This window comes from Danio rerio, chromosome 22 (assembly GCF_052040795.2).
Source record: "Danio rerio strain M-AB ecotype USA chromosome 22, GRCz13ab, whole genome shotgun sequence".
In the NCBI taxonomy this organism is placed as follows: Eukaryota; Metazoa; Chordata; class Actinopteri; order Cypriniformes; family Danionidae; genus Danio; species Danio rerio.
In genome coordinates, this window is record NC_141042.1 from 33,780,001 (window position 1) to 33,800,000 (window position 20,000).

At 33.4% G+C, this 20,000-nt stretch overlaps 1 protein-coding gene across 5 annotated transcripts in view; it reads right to left on the minus strand.

Annotated features, from left to right (window-relative positions):
• The window catches only part of ssuh2.4 (ssu-2 homolog, tandem duplicate 4), a 33,440-nt gene that overhangs the window by 127 nt on the left and 13,313 nt on the right, over nt 1-20,000 (minus strand). For 3 of the 5 annotated variants that reach the window (XM_087302110.1, XM_087302109.1, XM_087302108.1), the window contains 13 exons: nt 17,288-17,404; nt 16,915-16,964; nt 16,492-16,581; nt 16,308-16,377; nt 8,545-8,674; nt 8,406-8,466; nt 6,249-6,367; nt 6,106-6,168; nt 5,940-6,028; nt 5,612-5,704; nt 5,416-5,521; nt 1,113-1,220; nt 1-401 (listed from right to left, as the gene is read on the minus strand). The exon at nt 1-401 is cut by the window's left edge and continues 127 nt beyond it. In XM_087302110.1, the coding sequence (XP_087158236.1) occupies nt 258-401; nt 1,113-1,220; nt 5,416-5,521; nt 5,612-5,704; nt 5,940-6,028; nt 6,106-6,168; nt 6,249-6,367; nt 8,406-8,466; nt 8,545-8,674; nt 16,308-16,377; nt 16,492-16,581; nt 16,915-16,964; nt 17,288-17,385 (1,221 nt within the window). In that variant the 5' untranslated portion in view covers nt 17,386-17,404 and the 3' untranslated portion in view covers nt 1-257. 5 annotated transcript variants of the gene reach the window in all.

A 20,000-nucleotide genomic window follows, 5' to 3' on the forward strand; every position in this document is an offset into this window, starting at 1 on the left:
TTATATTCAGTTTTTTATAAGTTGAATGCATATTTTAGTCAGTTTATATAATCACAAATTAGTCAGTTTATATCTAGCATTATATAAAAAAAAAAAAAAACTTAAATCACCCTTATACAACCTAATTGCAGTAATATTTGCTTGATTTAAGTCCCGATTGCTTTTGTTCTGCATAATACGGTGTGAATTGACACTGATAATTCAATCCTGATTGAATTTAAAGTATCTAATTTTACAGATGACGGTTTACTGAATCTTTAAAGGATTGAACAGCAGCAGCATGTGGCAGGGTAATCCTTGGCGTAAACTTTGTGCTCGGTTCCATAAAGGTAAAAAGTGTGTGTTTTCTCCTTCCAGGCGTAATAAACTTGCGTGATGGGAATCAGCTCAATGGTCTGCCTCTGAAAAATAAAAAAGGACAAGTCTTTGTCAAGTCTTCCTTAATAACTGCAGCATCCCCACAGTTTCTCATAGAGTCTGAGGCAGTGACTGTGTTAAAAATTGCATTCTATATAGTAAGCTTAAAATATTGTACAGGCTGAGTAGTATGTGCAAATTCATAGCATTTTAAAAAAGTATGCGAGAAGTACCTGCATGACCTACTACTTCTGGCGAGATTATAAAGTGAGTATCTGTTGGATGCTACACTATCCCATGATGCCAAGGGAGAGAATTCATCCATGGGAGTAAAGCGACGCAACTGACATGGGTAGGTCATGTGATAATGACTTATATAGTATGTCTATTCTACGAATTCCGTATGTCTAAGCCAAATTCTGTTAATACTACTCTCAGTCATCCTATATAGAACATACTTTTCTAACGGTCTTGTAGTAAATTTAAATTCAAATATAGTACATACTCAAGTATTAGGCGATTTTGCACATAACGCATGTTACGTTAAGGTCTATCTAAATTCCTCCCGCCTCAAGAGCCTCCTCTGCTCCGATTGGTCAGATAGCGCAGTCTGTTAATGGTTGACTAATTACAGCGAATGTCAGAAACCAAACACCCATCATCCTATCTGAATTTCAGCACCAAGGTTTTCCTCAGCACTTGTAAACAGTGTCATCAGAAGGAATTTTGGAATTGACGGATGATTTATACACAACCTGTTGGAGAATGCGACAAGTGGTGCAGAACTGAGCCTGATGTTCCCTCACAGCACTTTCAGACGCTGCATTCACAGAGTGGTCTGGAAAACTAACAACCGGATAAACCTGCAAAAATGGATAGAAAGTTTAGCAAAACAGCCAGATAAACTGCCAGGTATGTGTCATAATCATAGACTGTAAAATATATGGACGTAGTATCCGTGACGTCACCCATAGGTTTCTACAGAGCGCAAAAGAAGCCACAAGTAGGCACGGCCAACCGTCGCCATTTTGTTCGCACGTCATTACACCCACGGCGGGATACCAAACAAGGGCAAAGAGGCAGAGAGTGAGCGGAGCTACAGACACCTGCTGGCATTTACCTTAGACCTGGTTCAGACACACTTTACTTTGGGAGAACGCTTAATACTTTATCACCTGTGACTCGTTTGTATTCTGACCACTTGTGCTTGGTTGTACACTATATAAATAAAGTGTTTAGACTTTTAAAAACACTGCTGTAATACATTGAGCCACTAAACATTGTTCTTATGCCGTTTTTCAACTGGAGGAAACCGCAAATTACTTCCAAACACTTCAGATATAGTCTGTGTTAGTTAATGTAAGACTATTGATGAAATCCAGCATAACACTGTATGACAACGCTTCAGATGACTGTTCTAGAGCCTACAGCTCATCAATCTGACAGATTCTGGAGTGCATTACAGCTCTAAATATAAACGATAAATGATCTTAAATAAAACAAATACATTTATAGAGATGGTATATAAGTATATAACTTTACTCACATGGGAAACGGAGGCCACGTGAATGGTTTGTGAGCACAATTAAGTGCACTCAGCCTGCCATGCCATCTAATAATTGTAGGAAACAAGTCCAAAAGGCAGTTGACTGTGTAAAGCCACATAAAACAACACAGAAATAGGATAAATATGCCGAGTTCAGTGGCTAATCTGCAGGATTCAGCTGAGGTGACGTGACGGCGACCAGCAAGACCTAACTGTCACTCAAGTGGCCACACCCTTAATTATGCAAACTTAATATAACTTAATATAAAGGAAACGGATGAGTTATAAAAAAATTCACCCCCCTCACTGTTGTCATGAAGGGTAATATTACCTGTATTAACCAAAATCGTTTTTTGTACCAGGCTGTAAACACCTTTTTTTCTGCTGTAAAGTTGGCCATTCTAACAGTGGGCTCAATTGAAATTTGCTCTGTTTTGGAGCCAGGAGCGGCCAGGACTAGCGGAATTTTGGATGAATTGCAGTTTTAATTACTTCCGTATTGGCTTCCTGAGGGAGAGCGAGAGGTTGCCGCTTGGTCATAATCAACAGATGGAGTGCCACTGAGCTCTTCTAGAGAGCACTCCACCTCAAAAAATAGCATAGGAACCCATTATCAAACAATACATTTCCAATCAGGAGTACTATAAAGGTTGCACTCACACACAAACATTGGTAAGGATTGTTTATTCTAGCCATTCCTTGCGTCCATGATCACAAACTCAATCATAATCTGTGTGTTTCGCTCAATAAACCAAAGAACAAATCTCTTGTGAGTGCTTTCTCACAACATATATCTTTTAAGAGTTACATGTTTTATCAGTAAATGGAGAGTGAGTGATCTTTTGTGATTGTTTAAATGCATTTGACGACATGAGCATTTGCACTTAAAGCACTCTGATTACAGAGTATTCGATCTGAATAATAAGTATTTGACTGAAACTTAGTATTCAATCCGATTACTGAGTATTCGATCCATTTACTGAGCGTTCAATACAATTACTGTGTATTAAACTAAGATACTAAGCATTTGATTGATATTAAGTGTTCAACAGATACTGAGTATTCGACTAATAATGAGTATTCAATAAAATTACTAAGTAGTTAACCGATACTGAGTATTCAACCAATATAGTGTATTTGATTGATACTGAGTATTTAATCTGATTACTGAGTATTCGACCAATACTGTGTATTTGACCGATACTGAGTATTTGATCTTATTACTGAGTATTCGATAAATAATGAGTATTCGACCAATATTGTGTATTTGATACTGAGTATTTGATCTGATTACTGAGTACTCAATAAATAATGAGTATTCGACCAATATTGTGTATTTGATTGATACTGAGTATTTGATCTGATTACTGAGTATTCGACCAATACTGTGTATTTGACCGATATTGAGTATTTGATCCAAATACTGAGTATCAACTGATACTGAGTATTCGACCAATATTGTGTATTTGACCGATACTTAGTATTTGATCTGATTACTGAGTATTGAGCGATACTAAGTACTCGTCTGATACGGAGTATTTGACCAATATTGTGTATTGGACCGATACTGAGTATTTGATCTGATTACTGAGTATTGAATGGTACTAAGTACTCGTCTGATACTGAGTATTTGACCTATATTTTGTATTTGAACGATACTGAGTATTTGATCTGATTACTGAGTATTGACTGGTACTATTCGAACCATTATGTGTATTTGACTGATACTGAATATTTTATCCAATTACTGAGTATCAAACGATACTGAGTATTCGACCAATATTGTGTATTTGACCAATACTGAGTATTTGATCCGATTACTGAGTATTAGACCAATACTGAGTATTCATTAGATTACTGAGTATTTGACCAATACTAAGTATTCAACTAATATTGTGTATTTGATCTGATTACTGAGTATCAACCGCTACTAAGTAATCAACTAATACTAAGTATTCGACCAATATTGTGTATTTGACCTGTCCTGAGTATTTGATCCAATTACTGAGTATCGACTGACACTGAGTATTCAACCAATATTGTGTACTTGACGATATTAAGTATTTGATCTGATTACTGAGTATCAACTGATACGGAGTATTTTACCAATACTATTTAACCAATATTGTGCATTTGACTGATACTAAGTGTTTGATCCGATTACTGAGTATTCAATCTTATTACTGAGTATTCAACTAATACTGAGTACTCGATCTGATTACTGAGTATTTAACCTATACTGAGTATTTGATCTTATTAGTGAGCATTCAACCAAGGTATCCAATTGAGTATCCAATGAGGATCCACTTACTTAGTATTTAACCAATACTAACTATCCAATCTGATTACTGATTATTTGACTGATACTGAGTATTAGATACAATTACTGAGTATCCAATCAGATTACTGAATATTTAACGATGCTGAGAATTTGTTTGGATTAATGAGTATCGGCCAATACTGAGTATTCGATTGGTACTGAGTATTCGACTGATACTGAATATTTAATGAAATTATTGAATATTCGACCGATACTGAGTATTTGACTACCTGTGTAAATGTTTAAAACTGGATAAAAAATATTTGTAATATTTGTGATCATATTGATAAAAAAAAACACATCATAAAGGTTTGCGCACATTTTTTTGTACCAGCTTGTATGTGTTTATTTTCTATTGGGGTTGGTAAGTTCCGTTGGTAAGTTCAGCAGAAATCACTGATGCTTGTATGGTCATGGTTTATACAGTGTGAGAGGAATTTATGAGCCGAACCAAGCAACTTATATTGCTTTTCTTACTTAGATTTTTTGTTTTGTTTCTAGTCCAAAAATCTAAACATTCTTAATACAAATAGCATTTTAGACAAGCAAAAATATTAAAATAATATGTCAATATTTTCCCAAAACAAGCAAATAATCTGTTAAAGCGGTAAGTTAAATAATCTTCAAAAAACAGGATTATTTTGCTTACTTCGATGGCGAATTATTTGTCTTATTTTAAGGAAAAACTCACTTAATTTTGGCATATTATTTCTGAAAACAAAACTATATTGTTTGCTTGTCTAAAAAATGCTTCTGGATTTTTAGATATTTAGATTAGAAACAAGACAAAAACTCTAAGTAAAAAAAGCATTTTTTGCAGTGCACGTGCTCCCAATAATTTTTAAACATGTCAAAAATGTTCAAGAGATGTCTTTTCCTTGGTCCATGTTTTGCCACATAAAATCGTGCAATTGGTTTTGAATTTGTCTGGTCATAAAATCACTGCATTCAAACTATTTTCTCAAACATTCACTCAAACAATCCTCTGACCATCAGAACTGACATTAACAGCAGCTATAAGTGTGACATTAGTATCAGTTAACAGCCTTGGTTTGTCTGGGGAGGATGTTTTAGAGTTCTGCAAGTTGCATCATAGTTAAAAGTTTTAGTTTAAATTATTATTATTCAAATTAGTTAAATTGTTATTAGTTTAAATTACACAGACATTGTGAACCATGATGCATTTCCTCACCATTGGAGCCATATCAGTTAGCAGTTTCTCTCCAGTGATTTGATTGAGAAGCTTAAGTGGGAACCCTGAACCCTTGTCAATGACAGACACGTGAATGTTGTTTTTCCTGAGAAAACAAAATGTGTGGGGGAAAAGAATTAAATAAAATGGATATTAGCTCATCTGAACACAGAGGACTTCACATTGTGTTTCTTACCACGTAACTATCAGTTTAATGAAGCAGAGAAGCTTTCCGTGACCTTTGCAAGTTTTGCAAGTGATTGAACCAACTCCTCCACAGGAATGACACCTAGAAACAAATTTAAGTTAACTTTATCGATTTGTGTTGGGATTACATGTCCCAGTTGTGTGGAACCCTGCTTTTTTACAGTGTTGCTGTTGCTGGTCTAAAAGCAATTACTATATGATGAAGTTTATTAGAATGCAGTTAGAAAAAACGCTGTAATTAAAGTAACGATAGCAAAGATCAAGTAAATGATTAAACTGCGTTAAAGAAATGTAAAAATAAATCAAATTAACTGTACCTAACCATGCCAGAGCCACTACATAAACCACAGCGCCGGCGTTCAGAAGAGGATATCCATCCTGTGCCACAGCAGTGTCCACAGCGAGTCTGAAACATGTGATAATGAAAATTAGAAAACAAATACAGAAGTAAATATTTAAAAATAATATGATCATCATACTTACCCTGCCTGAGTTTACACACTTTCTGCAAGCAGATCTGCCGAGATTCAGGCACGAGTGACAACCCTATTTTTAAAATACACAATAAAATGACTAAAAAAACTCTTTTAGTGATTGTGTTGAATGCAAGACTGCAGAAGTTTTACTTTGACAGTTGATGTATGAGGAACGCGGACTGATTTTTTGCAGTTTTTGAAGAGGGACGGCACGGGTACTGGGATGCTCCATGGTTCAGGAGCCACTCCAAATCCATCCACCACCTGACCTGATAAATGAAGAGTGAATTTATGTAAAACAGTACAAGAATATGTGCTGTATTCCTGTGTATTCACAATACAGCACACCTCCAGTGCCTTATTTATTTTATGCAATAGTTACCACACAATACAAGTATTAACCCGGTAATGGAATGCGTAGCAAGATGTAAATGTAATGAGCACCCATCCTTCCCCAAATGTAGACTTCAAGTATCATGATGCATTTAAGTCCTTCAGGCAAGTTCCTACTTACGAGTTGACATCAGGTATGTTCAAGTCACTTTCGACTAGACGAGATAACATTACTTTTGTCAAATTACAAAAAATACAGCAGGGTTTGTAAACAATTTGCATTAGTTGTGTTTTGTCACCAACCGAAGGGTCGACTTTGCCTCTATGAATTTTACCTACTGACTATATGCACTAACTGACAAAAGTATTGTCATCGATCCCAGTTGTAAGAGCAACAAATAATAACTTGACTTCTAGTTGATCATATGGAAAAGTGGCAGAAGGTAGGTTGAACTGCATCCCAATCATCACGAATACTGCAAAAGAGCTATTGGAACCCACATGGACCCAAGATTCTTACTGAAATCAGTCATTTAACGATGGAAAATCTTGGTTTGGGGTTACATTCAGTATGGGGGCGTGCAATAGATCTGCAGAGTCAATGGCAACATCAACAGCCTGAGGTATCAAGACATTTGTGCTGCCCATTACATTACAACCCACAAGAGAGAGCAAATTCTTCAGCAGGATAGCGCTCCTTCTCATACTTCAGTCTCCACATCAAAGTTCCTAAAAGCAAAGAAGGTCAAGGTGCTCCAGGATTGACCAGCCCAGTCACCAGACATGAACATTATTGAGCATGTCTGGGGTAAGATGAAAGAGGAGGCATTGAAGATGAATCCAAAGAATGTTGATGAACTTTGGGAGTGCTGCAAGAACTTTTGTCACACTTTTGTCTAAGCAAAGTCAGACCTTACTGTACTAATTAAATAATTAAAAAACAAGGCATGATCATATGTTATTTTATTAAAATAAACTTTTTATTAAAAAAAAAATAAAATTGGCGCTCATATAAGCCACTTCCGATACCAAATGATCAACTACAATTAATTTATTTATACGTTGTTCCTAAAACTTCGATAGGCGAAAAGACTTTTGTTAGGTGGTGTATAATAAGATATACAATAGTATATATAATTCTGTATAATAGATCAGTTATTCCGCCATGTTTCTCCTCAACTTTGAAACTCTGAGGTTAAACAGAATTTTGAGTTTTACACTTTCCACTTTTAACATTCAGGTGCATCCAACTCATAAATATGATTTGTCTGACATTACTTGAACGCACCTTCTGGCAATGCACCTTCAGAAGGCTCCACCATCACTTCCTACCTTCACCTTCAGTCTAATCATCACCACCATCATTCAATCAGCACAGACTCTAAATTGTAGTTTCCATCCATTTGCTCTATTTCTATAAAATATCAACCAATGAAAAAACAAACGTCAGCAGCAATGTGAAACTGCAGGCCCTACAGAATCAAAGTATTGATTGGAGGGTGTCAGACATCCCATTACTTTCAAATTTTCCTCTCCGTGCTCTTGACTGTACCAACGAATCTCTCAAAACCCTTGAAATGACCTCTGTCAATGCCTCTGTGCCAGCTCCACCAGGATACGCTTCCAATTGAATTAATGTTCCCAAACTCAACCCACTCCACGTGTCAGATCAGCAAATACATCCTTGGATACTGACCGTCCAGGAGCCACCATTCAACCCCTTTTACTAATAAAAGTTAACTGGTTCATCCAAGAATGCCCCGACATCTGAGAAGCCTCCAGCATTCATGGTCAAACCTGGAGGTAGACTTTATTATATGCCACCAGGATTCTACAGTACCACTATTCTGCTGCCTGTCTGATATATTGAATGTGTTAAACAACTATTTTCTTATCTGACTTAATAAATTGGAATTGCATTGGAATGGGAGAATCAGACATTAAACATGAAAAAAAAAAACTCATTGTACTCACCGTTGTAGGGTTCACTGTCCCATTCTGTTGTTCTGGACTCTGTAAAAGTCTCCAGTCGGTACTGTAAGGACATATACATTTGTAAGTTAATGGCATCATTATATAGTCAGGTGAGATGTTTGTAGGTGTTGACGCTGACCCTATATGTGTTGAGGGACTGCAGGTCTGTGAACACCATCTCTTTGACTGGTTTGGAGCTGTAACAGCATTTGCTGGACACATATTCAGTAAAGGCCTCCTGTGCAAGTTCTTCACTGATCGCAGGAATGCTGAGGGGACACGATTAAAGTGAAGTTCACATGTGACCAGATCAATATTGTCCAGAACATTAATTATGAACTTATGAATGAAACTGCACGCCATGATAGATAGATAGATAGATAGATAGATAGATAGATAGATAGATAGATGATAGATAGATAGATAGATAGATAGATAGATAGATAGATAGATAGATAGATAGATAGATAGATAGATAGATAGATAGATAGATAGATAGATAGATAGATAGATAGATAGATAGATAGATAGATAGATAGATAGATAGATAGATACAATTCTGACTTTTTCTTGCAATTCTGAGTTTTAATATTGCGGTTATTGGAAGTCTTGCTATTCTGACATTATTCTTGCAGTCCTGCCAATTAGTTTTTATCATGCACTTGTCTCTTATTTCTCAGTTGTAAGTTTTCATCTAACAATTCTGAAATTTTTACTTAAAGCTTTGACATACAAACTTGTAATTTCCTGAAAAAATCTGAATGTAAATTTAAATAAAGTTGTGATACTTTTTATGATACTTGTTTATATAAGAAGAAATGTCAGAACTGTGAGATAGTCACAATAACTCTTATATACCAAAATATATATATTTTTTTTTAAATGTCTGGGTAAATAACTGAAACTTTTTCCCTCTTTGAACACAACATATTTAGTTTTGAGAAACATTTCAAATGTTTTGGAACAGCAAACATCCCAGCAGGGTCCGTGTATCATCCGTTCATTTGATTATTCCTTTTATTACGGAAAACGAAACATCAGAAAAACGATGAATATTTCGTTTTTCTGTTTATTCTGTAGGCAGAAAAAACGGAAACTCATCTGTTATTCTGCTTATTAACTTAAAACGAAATATTAAAACAAACACAAAACCAAAACGAAATAATGAGTCAAAATATGGTCCGTGTACGGTCCGTGTACGTTTTGTTCATTTGTTTTCCATTTTCAAACGGAATAAAGGAAATTGAGAAAACGGCCGTTTTTCCGTTTTTCTTTTGCTCACGAGAAAACGAAAAAACGAGATTTTGGCTGGATTTTCGTTTTTTGGTTTAGGGTAGGAAAACGGATAAACGACTTTAAAATTCATTTTACACATGTAGGCGGTGCTGAAACGCCCACTTTCCTCTAATTGGTTAACCAAATCTGCGCTCGTGACGTCACCCTCAAAATAAAAGCCTTACACGCAGGCTTTTAATTATTATTATTTAATTATATATATAAACAAAGTTTACATATTCTATCATTTGAACCACACACAGTTAGCAGGCTTACATTCATTACGTATGTATAAATTAAATAAAAACGTAAATCAGCAGTATTTTTAGACATTTGTCATTAAAATAAGGTCATAGTTCACTGCCAAACTTCTTGCTGCTGTGCACCTGATGCTGAGCAAAGATAGCCATTTCCGAGCAGCACCTGGTTTACATGATTGTTTCAGAGCAAGGGCTTTATAATAATAATAATAATAATAATAATAATAATAATTATTATTATTATTATTATCAGTTACTAGTGTTTTTATTGTTTGGTGTGTTTTTTTTCTTTTTAATAGTTGTTACCAGAACCAGAATAAGAACACTTTGGGCCCTGCTATAAAAACAAAGGGTACCATTTGTTTTCATTTATTTCTTCCTATTTTAATTATATATTGTAATTATTTATTTCATAATTAATACTATTTTATTGCAACGCCAAAGTAGGCCTGTCTTATTATTTTTTTTCATTATTAAATTTGCTGTTATTGTAGGCTAGATGGCAGGCTTTAAATATTTTAAATAACATTTACTCATAACCTTACTAATTCGAGAGCCGAACCTAAAAAAGTTTAAGTGCAATAAGCCTGTACAATAAAGGGAGCCGCAATGCATATTTCTAGCGCATTCTTTCACTCAACAATTATTGCTGGAATAATGAAATAAATTTCAAATTAACCAATTAAACACATTATAGTTGATAAAAAAATTGTGTCTAGTAGTTCCGACAAACAGATGAGCTCGCTACATGTGCGTTGCGCTAATAATTTGACATTTGCTCTTCTTGAGAAAGTGCTACAGCGGGCCCTGCTATTTCACATATAAGGTTAGTGATACGTATTTTAAATTAGTATTGCACATTATTCATTCATTTTCTTGTCGGCTTGGTCCCTTTATTAATCTGGGGTCGCCACAGCGGAATGAACCGCCAACTTATTTAGCAAGTTTTTATGCAGCGGATGCCCTTCCAGCCACAACCCATCTCTGGGAAACATCCACACATACACACACACTTATACAGTATGGACAATTTAGCCTACCCAATTCACCTGTATACCGCATGTCTTTTTACTGTGGGGAAAACCGGAGCACCCGGAGGAAACCCACACGAACGCACTACACTGAATTAGACACACAATCTCAAAAAAAAACTTGATGCTTATTTACATTATCTAAAGTCATTTCTGAGGTAGGATCTGTTGTTGTATTATATATTTTCGTTTTAATATGCAAATAATTTTCTTTAATTTGTAATAGGTCCCTCATTGCATAAAATAACCAGCCTTTGTATTCAATATGTTTGTAAATTGTCCATCCAGTTTGACGCAAGCTAAACAACATTTTGGCCTGTTTTGCTTATTAAATGAGTGATTTTCACGGAGAAACAAATCATCCATCCACACAGTTTTGTATAGGACCTGTGTGAACAAAAATGTACACTTCATCATAGCCTATAGGAAAATGTATCTGTTTAGAACCAATTTTGTGTTGTATAATTAAAAATATTAAAAATACAATAAAAATAAAAAGAAGGAATAACATTTGAAGTGCAATGCTTCAAAGATCCAATACGCTGCATGCAGAGCCAAAACAAAAACTGGTTTGTTTGTTTAATAAAATAATAATATGAAATTAAAGTGAAATAGTTCCATAACCTGTATTATAACTGTAGTCACTCTAGATGACAAATCATCCGTTGCGCCGGTCAGTTTCACCTTTAATCAAGAATGTGCCAGAACCAAATGAGAATATTTACAGATTACCTCGGAATGAGACCTCGGTCTGTGAAGGATGCAGAACACAGAAACTCGCTGAGAATGGAAATGCATGTTAGATGTTTTATATCCCTTTAGATATTGTAAATAAACAACTAGTTTTTATAGAGATTGTGTCATGTCTTTTCTTTGACGCACGCGCTGAACAGCCTGTAGCCTAAATAATAGTTTAGATTTTATAACATATAATGTTCCATTACTTTAAATGTATAATGTTTTTTAATATTTATGGATTATATAAAATATATAGTTTATATAAATGCGCTCTGATCATTCAAGGATCATAATGCGTTGCATATTCTTCTTATTCTTCATTAGGCTTGATCCGTAAATTGTGTATTTTATAAACTGATCGTTTATAAGGACTAAGCTATTAATAACTGTAATTCCTCGAATGGAAAAGTCTTGATTAAAGAAAAAGATAACTTAATTCGACATATGCATATAGTGCGCTTATTTCTGCGCGCATCGCGCGCTTTACCGAATTACCTTTTTTATTTTTTATGCATTATAAATGCATCTGGCAGCACCGAAAAGAGCAAATGCCAAGTTATTAGCGCAGCGCACAGACAGCTAGCTCGTCTAGTCTGAACCAGGGGTTTTCAAACTATTCATTGCACACCGATCCCATTGCATTTTATTTAGGATAAACCACTTATTTAAAATTAATTAATTAAAAGGTGCGTACTCTCCAATACACCACTGAATTATAGTGTCATAATATTTAATAATTATAATTAAGATAGACACCTGACCTCCATTTAATAAACAATTTATTTGACATCCTCTGTTAATTTGAAGTTTAAAGTTTAAATCATTTATGTTAAACTTAAATTATTTAAAAACTTAAAAAGACTTAAATTTAGTCATTTAAGACATTTTAGGTCATAAGTTTACATACATTGACCGTTGCATTTAGTAGGCCTATTCTGGTCTAAATAAGCTTTTTGCATCTTAGGTGTTTACACACACAAATTAAGCAGTTTATACGTACATTTAATGTTACTTTGAAATTACTTTTGATGCAATAAATAATCCTAAATAGTTGAAAGTGTTAACATATTCTTGAAATGTAGTTATTTTATAACTATGAAATTTATTACTAAACAAAGTGAATCATTATGAATTTGCCAAGAAATAATCCACTTTACCACTGTAAAGCAATGCCCCACACTCACTAGAACGGTAGAACCTGGACTGTATGATATGTTCTGTATGTAAAATAGAGAAAATAAGCAAGATGCGCAGTCTCATGCAGCCTTAGTGAAATATAGCGCGTCACAGCAATGAACTAAAAATAAAACCACCCTTGAAATGCTGACGATCTTAATTTTTTCAGCCTACACTGACTGAGAATAATGTTGCACTATTTTATTAACAAATAATTAGAATGTTTTTTTTTTCCTTCAACACATTCATCATTACTTTTGCCTGTGCAAGTTTTTTGCGCGCGCTTGAGCGCGAAGGCATCTATTTTCAGGTGCAAGATGCCACTTTGGGTGACACCAGCACACTCTGCCACACCTGTGGCTATGTCCCTGCTACAATAATAATAACAACAACAACGACAAAATAATAACAAAAAATAATAATAATAAGACAGGCCTACTTTGACGTTGCAATAAAAAAGTATTAATTATCAAATAAATATTTAAAATAGGCTAAAGGCATATATTAAATTAAAATAGGAGAAAATCCAATAGAAACAAATGGTACCATTTATTATAGGTCCAATGTGTTCTTACAACCATTAAATAACTAAGTAAATAATAATAATAACAATACTAATAATAATAGGCCTAATAATAATAATAATAATAATAATAATAATAATAATAATAATAATAATAATAATAATAAATTATTATTTTATACAGAGTAGGCTATTATTTAGGCCTACAATAGCTCTGAAACAATCATGTAAACCAGGTGCTGCTCGGAAATGGCTTTCTTTGCTCAGCATCAGGTGCACAGCAGCAAGAAGCTTGGCAGTGAACTATGACCTTATTTTAATGACAAATGTCTAAGAATACTGCTGATTTACGTTTTTATTTAATTTATACATACGTAATGAATGTAAGCCTGCTAACTGTGTGTGGTTCAAATGATAGAATATGTAAACTTTGTTTATATATATAATTAAATAATAATAATTAAAAGCCTGCGTGTAAGGCTTTTATTTTGAGGGTGACGTCACGAGCGCAGATTTGGTTAACCAATTAGAGGAAAGTGGGCGTTTCAGCACCGCCTACATGTGTAAAATGAATTTTAAAGTCGTTTATCCGTTTTCCTACCCTAAACCAAAAAACGAAAATCCAGCCAAAATCTCGTTTTTTCGTTTTCTCGTGAGCAAAAGAAAAACGGAAAAACGGCCGTTTTCTCAATTTCCTTTATTCCGTTTGAAAATGGAAAACAAATGAACAAAACGTACACGGACCGTACACGGACCATATTTTGACTCATTATTTCGTTTTGGTTTTGTGTTTGTTTTAATATTTCGTTTTAAGTTAATAAGCAGAATAACAGATGAGTTTCCGTTTTTTCTGCCTACAGAATAAACAGAAAAACGAAATATTCATCGTTTTTCTGCTGTTTCGTTTTCCGTAATAAAAGGAATAATCAAATGAACGGATGATACACGGACCCTGCTGGCACAGGATATCAACATGACATCAGATTTACGCTGTATCCCGACAACATGGGGACGTTGCATTTTGTTTGAAATTTAAAATTGGGTTGACATCAGAACTCAGCGTAAAAACCTAAAATCAACCAAGTATTAACATCTAATGATGTTACAGTTTGATGTAATTTTGATGTTACCACTATAATATCTGTCAGACGTTGGATTTTGTTTGACATACCTGACAAATAAATGTCAGTAATTGACGTCAATACGACGTTGGTTTAAGATGTTGGCCTGACGTTGGATTTTGGTTACTTTCCAACACAACCTAAGATCAACATCGTTATTGGACGCCAAATTAATATTGTTCTTAGACTAGACATTGAATTTTGGTCACCTGACATCAAGACCTACATATAACCTAATACTAAAACGTCTTATGATGTTGTTTGCCTGCTGGGATGTCAGGCTAAATAATTCAAATAAATCATTGAATTAATCATTTTGCTGTCTTCATTTGTTTCAAAAACACACATTTCTTTACAATTTAAAACGGGATCTTTGGAGATCTTTTCTGCTAGAGATACTGTTGTCCTAAAAAAAATCTTACACATACCTTAGGAAGGGTATAGCAGAAAATTTTGCCAGTTTTAAAACCTTGACTTTTTCAAACCGCGGTACATCTTAAAATTGGTTAATGTCCCACATCTAATATATATATATATATATATATATATATATATATATATATATATATATATACAGTTGAAGTCAGAATTATTAGCCCCCCTGAATTATTAGCGCTCCTTTATTTTTTTTGCCCCAATTTCTGTTCTGTTCTGGGAAGCTTGTTTAAGCACATTTCTAAGCATAATAGTTTTAAAAACTTATTTCTAATAACTGATTTATTTTATCTTTTCCATGATGACAGTAAATAATATTTTACTAGATATATTTCAAGACACTTCTATACAGCTTAAAGTGACATTAAAAAGACTTAACTAGGTTAATAAGGTGAACTAGGCAGGTTAGGGTAATTAGTCAAGTTATTTTATTGTAACGATGGTTTGTTCTGTAGATTATCGGAAAAAAATTGCTTAAAGGGGCTAATAATTTTGTCCCAAAAATGGTTTTTAAAAAATTAATAACTGATTTTATTCTAGCCGAAATAAAACAAATACTTTCTCTAGAAAAAAAATATATTATCAGACATACTGTGAAAATTTCATTGCTCTGTTGAAAATCATTTGGGAAATATTTAAAAAAGAAAATAAAAATCAAAAGGGGGCTAATAATTCTGACTCTTCAACTGTATATATATATATATATATATATATATATATATATATATATATATATATATATATATATATATATATATATATATATATACTGTATATATATATATATATATATATATATATATATATATATATATATATATATATATGTGTATAGGTTACATACTTTTAGATACCTTTTGCTATTATTATTTTATGTGAAAGAATTTACTGATCATAAATGATTTTAATATTATAACAATGGCTCGGAAATGAAGTGGAATTTAAAAAAAATAAAAGAAAGCCAGAGACAACACAAGACAAACTTATGTAGAAGCTTGGAAATCCTAACTATGAAATTATGCGAAAAGGTTGCTTTTATTGTGATGTTGTAAAAAAATCATCCTCAAGCAAAAGTTCCATTACTTTGCCAAAAAACAAAATAGTGGAGTAAAAGTACCGATACAGCACTAAAAATATACTTAGAGAACATAAAAGTACATATTTTTAGAATTACTTAGCAAATGTCAATTTCTCGGAAAAACTTAATTTGAGTATTTGTAGCTTGTTACTTTGCACCACTGCATACACAGAATAAAGAACGAGTAAACGTTTTGGTGCTTAGACTTCATGTAGAACTATTCAAATAATTAAAACTGAAATCATGAATCATTTCATTTTCTTACTCAAAGCGTCTCTCTGGAGCTCGGGGTGGGGCTTGTGGTTGTGATGATCCAAAATGTGAAGGCGGAATAACTGAGGATGAAATAAAAAGTCACTCATATTCACTCATAAAGTCACTATCATATTCATTAGCAACATCAATACATCATGCATAGATTCAGCTTAAACTACTGAAATTTTTCTCACCATTAGGTCCCAAATTCTCATATCCAGGAACCACAGGCATCATATCAGCAGGAGGAGCTGTCGCCCCATCATTTGCCTCCATGTTTGGATCTAGTGAATGTACAAAAAAAATAATAAAAAACACATTTCATCATACTATCTGTCACTCTTTGAACTCTTGTTTTTTCAGCTGTGACTAAGCTATTCCTGCAATGAGGAAACAGCAGAAACAGGAAACTTTTTTTTCTCTCATGTTACTTTTGCTGATGTAAACACAGGGGTGAACTATTTTTGACAGTATTTATGAATATATATTAGATATTATCTAACATAAACCTTTTTGGGATTGTATCTTGTGTAAATGTGCACTTTTAAATTTTAGAGAAATAAATATGTGTAAAGAGATATTTGAGTTCAACTTTAGGAAAAATAAATATTGATTACCTGTACAAGTTCCATAAGATCTGCCTGGACCTGACGCGCCATCCTGGTCACTGTCACACACACAGAGAGAGAGAGAAAGAGTATGAGAGAGAGAACTGTAAGCCACAAACACGTGTTTTTATTCAATATGTACAAAAGTACAGCGATAAATAAAAGTTGACAACAAAACCGTCAGAAAAAAAAACGAGAACTGAGACACTTATTTCCCTCACTGACCAAAACAAACGACCGTATTTTTCAGTATTTTTTTTGTTTGTTGCTTTTTTAAAATATGTCTTATAAGTAATTCCTCGCTACCTTAAATAATGTTTAATTTACGTTTGTCCTAACAGACATTTCTTCGTGATTTTGCTGTTTTTTTTCTCGATCATACCTCAACAAGTGCGTCTTGTCCATTGTAGCAAGTGAACTGTCAACTTTCGTTTTGAGAGTCAGGAAGCAGCAGCGCAACGTGACGATCTCATGATACATTCCAATGAGAAGTGGTTTACTACAAAAACAAAGAATATTTAAAAACATGTTTTTGTTGTAGATTTTTCACCATGGTTATCACAAATAATTGTTATTCATAAAGTAGAAATAGTACCGTATTTGTATAAAAACTGTTAAAAAAAAAAAAAATTACTATAATAAAACCCCAGTTAATATTCATATGAAATAATTTCTCAGATGATCTGCTGTCTGTTTTGACATGAGAAAGGTAGTTCAAAGGTCACTGAACCCTTACTGCATTTACCAGAAGTTTTTAATTTAAACAGGATAATAATAATAATAATAATCATAATCTTTATAGAAAAAATATGTTTTGCTTATAAACTAGCATGTTCAGTATTTGAATGAGGAAGTGTCAATATGGCAAGCCGTTTCAACATTTAATCTAAAGCCCAAGCCCTACTAAAAATAAATAAAAGATTAATATCATAACTTTTTTTCTTTTAAAAAACAAGTTCTTTACCACCACTAATTTATTAGCTAGTAATTATTTATAAAAAATTTTGATAGTTCACAGAGCAAACCATCGTTATACAATAACTTGCTGTTAACCTAATTAATCTAGTTATACCTTTAAATGTCACTTTAAGCTGTTTAGAAGTGTCTTGAAAAATGTAGTGAAATATTATTTACTGTCATCATGGCAAAGATATAAGAAATCAGTAATCAGAAATAAGTTATTAAAACTATTATGTTTTGAAATGTTAAATAAATCTGCTCCCTGTTAGACAGAAATTGGGGAAAAAATAATGGGGGGGGGGGGGGGGGGGCTAATAATTTTGACCTCAACTGTACATAAGTTAACTACAGTGCCCTGTATCAATAATAATACAAGTCTGAATAATATTTGGCTTGACTGCATAAATAATTATATATAGAATAATATGTCACAATTTAAATCAATAGTAATTTTATAGATTAAATGTTAAAACAGCGGCGAGGCAGTGGCTCGGTTGTGCTGTCACCTCACAGCAAGAAGGTCGCTGGTTTGAACCTCGGCTCAGTTGGCGGTTCTGTGTGGAGTTTGCATGTTCTCCCTGCGTTCACGTGGGTTTACTCCGGGTGCTCCGGTTTCCCCCACAGTCCAAAGACATGCGGTACAGGTGAATTGGGTAAACTAAATTGTCTGTAAAGTATGAGTGTGTGTGGATGTTCCCAAGAGATGGGTTGGGGCTGGAAGGGCATCCGCTGCGTAAAAACGTGCTGGATAAATTGGCGGTTCATTCCGCTGTGGCAACCCCGGATTAATAAATGGACTAAGCCGACAAGAAAATGAATGAATGAATAAATGTTAAAACGGCTTGCCATCGTTTTGTGACTTCTCTAAAATTCAGAAGAGCTGAAACAATCTTACAACTAATTTTATCCTGAAAAAAGAAACATTTAAAAAAATGAGATGTTATCAATGTTGAGAAATAAATGTATAACAAACATATTTATAGTTGTTAGCTGGATTATTACTGTTGGTCTTTATGAGCCCTTAAGAACAAATGCATTTTTAAATAAAAAACATTTAAAAAACAGAACTTTCATGATTTAATATAGAGGCGCTTCTCGTCTGATGTGCAACAGACTGGAGAAGGCTGTTTGCCAGATGTTCATGAAACTGTTCCTTTCTCACAGCCAGCATTGTTGTTGTGTTTAGAATGACAGTATTGGTACTGACCATTGAGAAATAATTCCCATTTTGGAAAGCATTCAAAACTGAAGGGGCTGTGCTCTAAGACAGGGGAATGTCTTTTCTTTGCCGCCATCTGCTGGTTATAATGAAACAATGTAACCTGCACTTAAATTGTTTTAAACAATAGTGATATTGAAACTGTTGAACATCAATTTCTTTATTATAATTTGTTTAATCTTTTCTAGTCTGATGTGGATAAGTGGATAAGACAATATCAATGTTTTCTTCTATTTGTTGGGACAATGTGAAATTAAGAGTACATTTAGACAGCAAAGATGATGACATTACTGCAAATTGTTTATTTATTTTACTTAAATTCTTCATTTATAAATGCAAAATTTTGAAAACAGCTCCACAATTGATTGTCTTTAAAAAAAGAAATGTGCCACCTATGTAGAAGCTTTAAAAATAATAATGGTGATAAGGCTAAACGATTTGTTTCAAGAATGGTTTTATTTACCCCTTTACAAAGTTTTTGTTTGATGTCTTCATGGTATGTTTATATATATAATATATATATATATATATATATATATATATATATATATATATATATATATATATATATATATATATATATGTATATATATATATTTTTTATATATATATATATATATATATATATATATATATATATATATATATATATATATATATATATATATATATATATAGATTCACCATAATCAACCATAATTCAACCATAATAATGACTCAGTCTGTGCAAGATTATGTTTTGATTGAATTTAGCCTAAATTGTTATGTTTTTGAATAGCTAATAATAATGATAATATTAATAAATTAATAATAATTCAATAAACTGGGGGCGTCTTGAAGTGGTCTTTTTCTCTCAGCTACATATTTTTGGTATATTTTGTAACCCATGATGCATGGCAAACCACCTCCCACACAC